The sequence below is a fragment of the Charadrius vociferus genome, unplaced genomic scaffold, assembly GCF_000708025.1.
Source record: "Charadrius vociferus isolate BGI_N301 unplaced genomic scaffold, ASM70802v2 scaffold2558, whole genome shotgun sequence".
Classification (NCBI taxonomy): Eukaryota; Metazoa; Chordata; class Aves; order Charadriiformes; family Charadriidae; genus Charadrius; species Charadrius vociferus.
The window spans coordinates 42,802-51,037 of NW_009649566.1; the positions used below are offsets into that span (position 1 = coordinate 42,802).

The 8,236-nt window shown below is 37.7% G+C and overlaps 1 protein-coding gene across 1 annotated transcript in view; it reads left to right on the forward strand.

Annotated features, from left to right (window-relative positions):
* CLPTM1L (CLPTM1-like) overlaps nt 1-8,236 on the forward strand; it is a 36,459-nt gene that overhangs the window by 18,556 nt on the left and 9,667 nt on the right. Inside the window, exons 6-9 of the mRNA XM_009890068.1 lie at nt 1,078-1,195; nt 3,781-3,875; nt 5,038-5,122; nt 6,831-6,934. Coding sequence (XP_009888370.1) covers nt 1,078-1,195; nt 3,781-3,875; nt 5,038-5,122; nt 6,831-6,934 — 402 coding nt within the window. The remainder of the gene's footprint in view (nt 1-1,077; nt 1,196-3,780; nt 3,876-5,037; nt 5,123-6,830; nt 6,935-8,236) is intronic.

Sequence of the window (8,236 nt, forward strand, 5' to 3'; positions counted from 1 at the left end):
CTGATACGTGGGGAGGCTGAAACCATGTTCTGTAACATAAGGGTCAGAGGAAGCCTGTTCATCTCAGATAGGTGTCAGCTTACTAATTACTGTAGAAACAGATACAGTGTAGAGTAGCAGTTCTGAGATGGGAATTATGATTGGGTAGTAATTGGGAGCCAGAAGCAATAGGTCTTGAGCTGTTGCAATTCAGAGTGCCTGCCTATCTGTAGTCTTGAGCTATCCTTTAAAACATACTGCCTCAATGTATACCTAGGTAGCTGCAGAGGATTCTAACATATGTGAGGACAATTTTTATTTCTTTGTTTTGAACTTATTTGAGAGACAGTCACCTATCATGCAGAAGGAGCTGAGGCAATTTAAGACCCCCACCCCCCAGCTTAAGGGGGCCCCAGGTAGTTCTCATCATAACAAATGTAGATGGTACAGGAAGATTAGCTGAAATTTACTTCTTTTGGAGCAGGAAGATTTCTGTGACACTCCGTATCCCAAGTTTTGCAGGCAGAGTAACTTGTTTAGCTTTACCGTTGGTGTTTTCACCAGTCTGAGCAAGTAGGACCATCTTGTTTCCCCACCTTTTCTTTTGTTATGAGTTGTTGTAACCTTAATTTCTCTCAAAACCAGCCTCAATTTAGTAAAGTTCTGACTGTGGCCTTTGGGATATGATTATTTTTTTTTTTTTTAGTCTTCTAGCTTAGGTAATCTTAGCATATACATTCAGACGAGCACTATCAAAAAAAAAAAAAGAATTACCTTAAACACACTTTTCCCACTTGAGCTCAGACCAGCAGAGGGAACTTTATGTAAACTTCTCAGAGGCATTTGTATACAGTAACAGTGACGTTGCTGTAACAACTTGAACAGAACAAACTGTTAATGTAACATTTCTTGGGGAAAAAAAACCTCGGAGACTTCAAGCATAGTATAGAAGCCTAAGATCTTATTCCCTTTCAAAAAACAAACTGACCTTAAAATTGTGTGATTAAAGCACAGTGTGATACAATAACTTTCCTTTATTTTTAAAAAAAAACGAATGGAAATAATCGTTGCAATTTTTCTGCTATTTTTGAAATACAGGTTATAAATCGTTCAACAACAGAGCTACCTCTCACAGTGTCATATGACAAAATATCTCTCGGAAAGCTCCGATTTTGGATCCACATGCAGGATGCTGTGTACTCCCTCCAACAATTTGGTATGTTGTTTATCTTTAATGACTTTAGGCCAAAAAGCTACCCAACTCTCAATTTTTTTTACCTGTAAGTACATAGATGACACAACTCTCTTTTCTGGTTAGCTGGTGAATAGTTTTAATGCTACAAATCTTACATTGTTTTACCTTAAGGTAAAGATGGAAATAAAATGTTGATCTGTGGGGGGAAACAAGAATACAGAGATGAATTAGCCATTTTGAAAATAAATTTTATTTGGTTAGTACTACTGTAAAAGCATAAGAGGCCAAAATAGAGGAGAGAATTTTTGCTACAGGTTTTCCCTATCATCCATGGAACAGAAAAGCTGCATCAGTGTTACATAAGCTTTGATATAAGCTATGTATAGCTGGTCGCTGTAGCCATGTACCTACAGTGAAATACAGACAGGCACAGCATAGTCTTTGCACTCAAGTTGGGCATGAAGAAGGAATTTAGGTTCTGATCGTATGGCTTCTGACACTTCAGAACTGGCTGGCCTCTCACTTTGGCGCAGTTACAAATTTAGAAGGCAATTCAGATAAACTGGAGGCTTTACATGCATTAAACTATTACATTCTGTGTTTCAGTTAAATGTAATAGAGTAAGAGTACACTTTCACTCTGAAGTTCATATGCTCTATGTTGGTGATGGTACAGCCAAGCTTTTACTGTCTTTAAATGTTTGTTCCATGCAGGTTTTTTTTTCTGATCTTGTCTTTTTAAGCTCTTCAGACAAAAATTTGAACTTTTTTCAGGCCAAGAGATCTTAAACTTCTGTGGTGCATTATTTTAATGATTCTTAAATCCTTCCCAGTTTGTGTTTTTTGGTTTGTTTTTTTATTTGTTTTTAGTGCAGCTAGATGCAGTATTCTGCTAGTTTCCCAAGAGACACAAACAGGGGTAATGCTGCTTCCATACTACTCAGTGTTATACTTCGTGCACCAAAATTTAGTCAGTAAGAGGGAGGGGGTTTGGTTATTCACTGTCATCTCTGAATTAATATTTTATGATGGACAACTTAACATTTAAGGCATTGATTCCTCTGAAAAAAAAAAACCAAAACACAACAACAATAAGAAAACAAATCTATTCAGCACTAGTTTCAAGAGTGTAGTGTTGTAAGATACAGTACCTGTATACAGTGTGACCTAACTGAGGGTTGACTTTCTCCATTTCTTTTTCAGCCTAATCTTTTCTCATGTTTTGTTGGGGGAGGGAGGATGGGTAAGGAATAAGGTCATCCTAAGCAGAATTCAGCTGCTTCTCCTTAGTTCAGGCTAATGTATACCAAAGCTACAAGTATGTCTGGTTAAAATAACTGTCTTGAAAGAATCAAGTAACTGCTGCTTGCTCAGAGTTTGTGGGGGGCATTTGACTACCATCATTTCTCCATACATTTTTGTGAGCCTCCTCAGAATGGCATAACTGAAATTTTCATGTTCCATGTATTGGTTGTCTTGTGATGGATGCGTATATCAAGACCTATCATCCTAGGAGTACCTCCTCTGCCTGGGAAAAACCTTACCTAAGGTGCTGCTTGTTCTTTATAAGTATGTAGATAGTGAAACGTAAGGTTTAAAATTTTCCTTTTGGAATAACTTATGAAAAGATCACTGTAGCAAAACTCCAAAATGACTTGAAAATGGGTAAGTTCATATTCTTTTTGCTGTGATGCAGGACAGCTGATAGGAGAAAGTAAATTGGTACTGAACTCACCAGCGTCATAACTAGCACCATTGCTGTAAATGCAGCATTGTGTATTTTCTGAGAACAATAGACTTCAGTCACAGTGGCTGTAACTTTCTACTTCATGAAGAAAGGATTTTAACACCTGAAGGAGTTCAAAGGGATGCTGTATCTTCTGGAAAACACACTCCTTGGTGCTGGCAACCATATTTATCATGGACAGGCTCTAACTTTTTGAATTAATGGTTGTCCAGTACATAACAAGAAAGCAACATTCCTCCTTTAGGAGAATTGATAAGATAGTAGAGAATATGTATTCAGCTTACAGATTGACAAATGGAAAAAGGCATCTTCCAGAAATCACAAAGAGAAGCTTCCAAGTTAATTCTGCAAGGACTGTCAAAAGAGTTGATGCCTAGTCTGTGCTCTGGGGTCTATACTGTTGCATACATGGCCATGTTTCGTACTGACCTTTGTTGTCCTCCACAGTGTAGTCCTTTTCTCATTTTTCAGTTTTTAATGTCAAGTTCACTTTTCTGATGTATCAAATAAGAGCTTAGAGGCCAAGCTGAATAATCCTTTTTCTTCCCGCTCAGGCCAGAATGACTTCCTGTGTCTTGCCCTTTGTGTCTCTGGTGTCCTGCTTGGGTTGTAGTTGCACGACATGTTAAAGGCACGTCAGTCTGCTTGTAACCAATGGGTTTTGTTTAAGGCAAGCCAAATACCTAGACAAAATACAGGTAGACTTGGGTTCTACCAGTAAAGCTGCCTTCTTGTTTTGGATTTATGATGCCTTAAAAAAACGTGTGCAGGTGAAATAAGATTCGTTTCATACTGGACTCTAGCATAACAGCAGTTAACTATCTAGTAATTCTTGCATAATTACTTGTTCTTTCTTTTAGGGTTTTCAGAAAAGGATGCAGACGAAGTAAAAGGAATTTTTGTTGATACTAACCTGTACTTTCTGGCTTTGACATTCTTCGTAGCAGCATTTCATGTAAGTAGAGAAACTTCAGTTTTTAGGAATTACAGCATATGAAATTAAAAGAAAAAGGGTTGGGGGTGGATTGCACTTCAACTCTTTCATTTATTGAGAACTATTCTTGGAAATTGTAATTTCAGTGGAGCAATAGAAGTGATTTCTAGTAAAAGTCAGTTATATTTCCAATAGCAAGTTAATATAAAAATCTCAAAGAAGATAAAACAGTCTTGACTGAAATATAAAACATTTAACTTCATTATCATCACTGTTTTTTAGCTGAACCAAAGCACCGAGGATTAATATGCCTATCAACATTGGTTCACATTTTTTGCTAAGCTGTCACAAAGTTTACTGCTGCAGTGGCATAGCTCGGGCACTACCAATTGGGTTTGAGTCTCTGACTTCGAACCCCTGGAGAAATTTAGATCAGCTGATCTAGATTACTTCAAAAAATTGTCACTGTAAAGTGCTGAGCTTATTGCTTGAGGCAGGGTGGGTTGTTACTGTGTCTCCCTGTCAGCATTGTGTGTGTCTCGGTTTAAATATGAATCTTTGTTTTAATGAAAATTTTTTTTTAGATTTCATAGGTCCCTTCCAACTGAATTACTCTATTCTATTCTGAACAGAAATACTGAAAATACTGGAAAAAATACTCAGTACAAATAAATTTAATGCTGAAGCATCCTTGAAGTACAGATCAACTTCTTGGTGATGAAACAGAGAGGAGAAAAATGACGTCCTAGATTTTAGAAATGTTTTAAAAACTCTGTTACTATCCAAACCTAAATTAACTATTAATCCAATACAAAGCACTTTGAATCGTATTTAGTGTCAGTTTCCCTGGTCTGTCAAGGAGGTGAGCAATTCCTCAGGGTCCTCAGTTCTTCATCCTCTATCATGTGTTACCCTGTATTGGGTCACTAACTTTCTTTACCAGATGCAGCATTGTAGTAGTAGCAGTACCTGGAATTCCACCTGTCATTTTGCGCTGCTTTTGGAGCTTGGGCTTCTAAAACAATTTTTCTTTTTAGCTTTTCTTTGTGGTATTTAATTTTTCTGACGCTTCTAAAACAGGTTTTTCTTGCAATTCCATCTTAAATGCATTTTTGACAGTTCAGCTGGTAGTCTTTAACTACTGCTCATTCGAAAAAGTAAGTGTGTTTCTTGCTATTTGCAGCTTCTCTTTGATTTTCTTGCATTCAAAAATGACATCAGTTTTTGGAAGAAAAAGAGGAGCATGATTGGGATGTCTACAAAAGCAGGTACGGGCCAGAATGCTAAGTGTGCGTGTGCTATCTAATATATACTGTGTGGTTTTAGTCTTACTCTAAGTTGAAACTTTGTAGATTCACCAAGATGGCAAAATGAGATGTGCTTGTGTGTGAAAAGAAAATGGCTAACAGGCTAGTTGTAACTTTGGTAGCATTGTGTTCAAGTATTATGTGCTTTTAAGCACTCGTGTCACTTCTGAGGTTTGACTGTCTCACAGCTGAGAATGAGTTTAATACTAAGTCCGTCACCAGATTCATACTTTGAGGAAAGAATGAGGACCAGAAGAAAATTCCATGGGCAGAGAGAATGTGCTGTTATGGGTAATGCTGTCCTGCTAGTTCCATGTGTTCCTTGTAGATAACTACAGGTTCCAAAATATTTGGAAGGGAAAACGCTGTAGTGTAGCGCTGTTTTTTTGATTTGGGCTTTGGTGTAAACAGGAACAGGGGAGCGGGCGGGGAGCATGGGAGAGTTGGGTTGACTTGGATGTAGGAAAGATGAGAGAAACATAGTGGTCTGACATCCTGCCAAGGCTTCCTAGAGACAGATGAAGGTAGCAGTCAGCCCTGGACGCTTGAGGTTTAACACGCCACTCTCTAGCCTTGTTTATGGTGCTAATACTTACTGCTTGTTTTTCTAAAAGATTTTTTTCCATTCTATTTATAAACCAAAATGATAAATCTGGAGTCACTAGACCTCTGAGATCATCCCTAATTCTATCATATATACAGATTGATTAAAACATGTGAGGAATATCAATACCAGGAAAAAAGGCATTGCAAATAACGATGAACAGCAACATGTTTTTCTTATGTGGAAAATCTGTTTATCGTCTTTATTGGAGTGCCTTCGTTTTTCTAAGGCATTTATACTGCTGTTGGCATATGTATGCCAAAAAGTTAGTAAAAATTCAAAATAGTCCGTGAAATTTCAGAATTAAGTGTTAATTACCAGCTTAAAAAGTGAGTAAAGTCACATTGGAAAGACTGAGTGACAAAAGGTTTTTTAACCTCACTATCAAAGCATCAGCCTTCAGTCTCCAGGAATTGACAGTTCCATCCTGTCTTTAGCAAGCCTTAGTCACCTTTCTGCCTGTGTCCGCTTCTTGCCCCGAGGGAAAAGTGTGACGGGCAATTGCTCTGGAATGGTACGGTGTAATTGTTGATGTCCGAGTATGTTGTAGCTCTTCTCTGTTTCTGTTCCTGCTCAGGGGGACGGATATTCAAATCTAAGAGTTAGTTGGTAGATGCTTATAAGCATCCAAGGTTTTGCAAAACCTGAAAAATAATGCTAAAATATACTTCTTAACATTTACAAACATTAAATTAGTTGCATGAGTTTCAAAGACTGATAATAAATTACCCGACAACCTTTCAGCTTCCTTGAGACAAGAATTATGAATGTAGTTCTTAATAGTCCTGTTACATTGCTGAATTGCTGCAGTACAGAAATCTTCCTTAAATATTCTCATTTCCATTCATCTTTTGTGGTAAGGATTTCATAAAACATTTTTGTTCCTGTTTTGCTTGGAGGTATATAGATCACTGGCTGTTTCTAGAACTACTTGATATATCAAGATGTATATAGAAGTTCACGCTTAAACTGCATAAGGTGGAATTACAGTAAATAGGCCAACAGTCTTCTGTCATCTCAGCTGTCCATTTAAATATTAATAAGCCTTTCATTTTTTCTGTCTAGTGCTTTGGCGGTGCTTTAGTACTGTGGTAATATTTCTCTTCCTTTTGGATGAACAAACAAGTTTATTGGTACTGATCCCAGCAGGCATTGGTGCAGTGATTGAGGTGAGTTGTTAAAGCTCTAGAACCAAATACCAGTATTTGCAGCAACATCCACAGTTTCTTGTAGAAAAAGAATGCTAAAATAGTTACTGGAAAATTACTGCTGCTGTAGTATGCTGTCTTAGCAGCATTGTTTAACTGGCTTTCAGTGGTAAAGGAGATTGTGTCCCTTTATCAAATAACTAAACTGGAAGTATCAGATTTTTCTGGGATGGGCCAACAGATACTGTGGAAACCAAACAGAGCTACACTGAGGTTCCTTTCTGTCACGTCAACTGATAGGCATCACTCCTGACCAGGCATGTATAACCATGTCAACAAGGCTTCACAGAAATATTTGTCAAAGAGCAGGCTCTGTGCCATCAGACCCGGTGCCGTGGATTGCAGGTGCTGCTTAGAAGCCTGCTTTATGCATAGTAAAGCACGAAGTCAACAGTAATGGCAAGGGGAGAGCTCTCTACCTAGCACTGCTTGCAGATGTAATTACTTCTCAGTATTTAAAAATAAGTTCAGGACTCTCGTGAAATTTTTGACTACACATCTGTTATAGTTGCCGATAATCCCTGTGGAAACAAAACAGTTCAGCATTTTTAGTTAGTGATTAAATTGTTGTATGCAAAGTCACCAAGTAATACCCAAATTTCAGCTTATCGTATGGCGGATTAAGGTCTTGCAAAAACTATGAACAGTGGTGTGCTAAACAATACTATTTCATTGACTGTAACATTATTTTTCAGTAAGTTGAGATTTTTAAGTCTGCTGTATTTCTGTGTTTTAAGTTTTCTGTATCAGATTTGCCAGTGTTTTTATTCCTATAAATAGAAATTTAGTCTTATATTTCAAACTTTCTTGAGCTTGAGCTTGTCTGAAATCTCAACAAGTTCAGGGATTGGTTTTGGATTGCAGGCTGGGGGAACTGGGTTGAAAGGATTATATAGGAACGCTTTGTGGGACACTTAAATGGAGGAGAAGTGTTCTATAGGTTCTGTTGCAGTAACATATCTTTCATCTCAAGTGATGGTGAGATAATATGGTTGTCTTAAGGTGATAATGAACATAAGGACTATACATGTCAATAGAATTTGTCTGCTGGGAAGAGCTTTTTCACAAGTTGTTCTTAACACCTGTGTCACATGCAGTACTAATGGCGACATTGCTTCTGTAATAAGGAATTTTCTTGCTTGCATCAAAGATGACAGTAGAGGATCATCTTTACCATATTGCACTTTTTTGTTTGGAGGGTATGATGGGTGAGAAGAGAATATTGGTGTATCTAAAGTTAAACAAACAAACCTTCCCCACCAG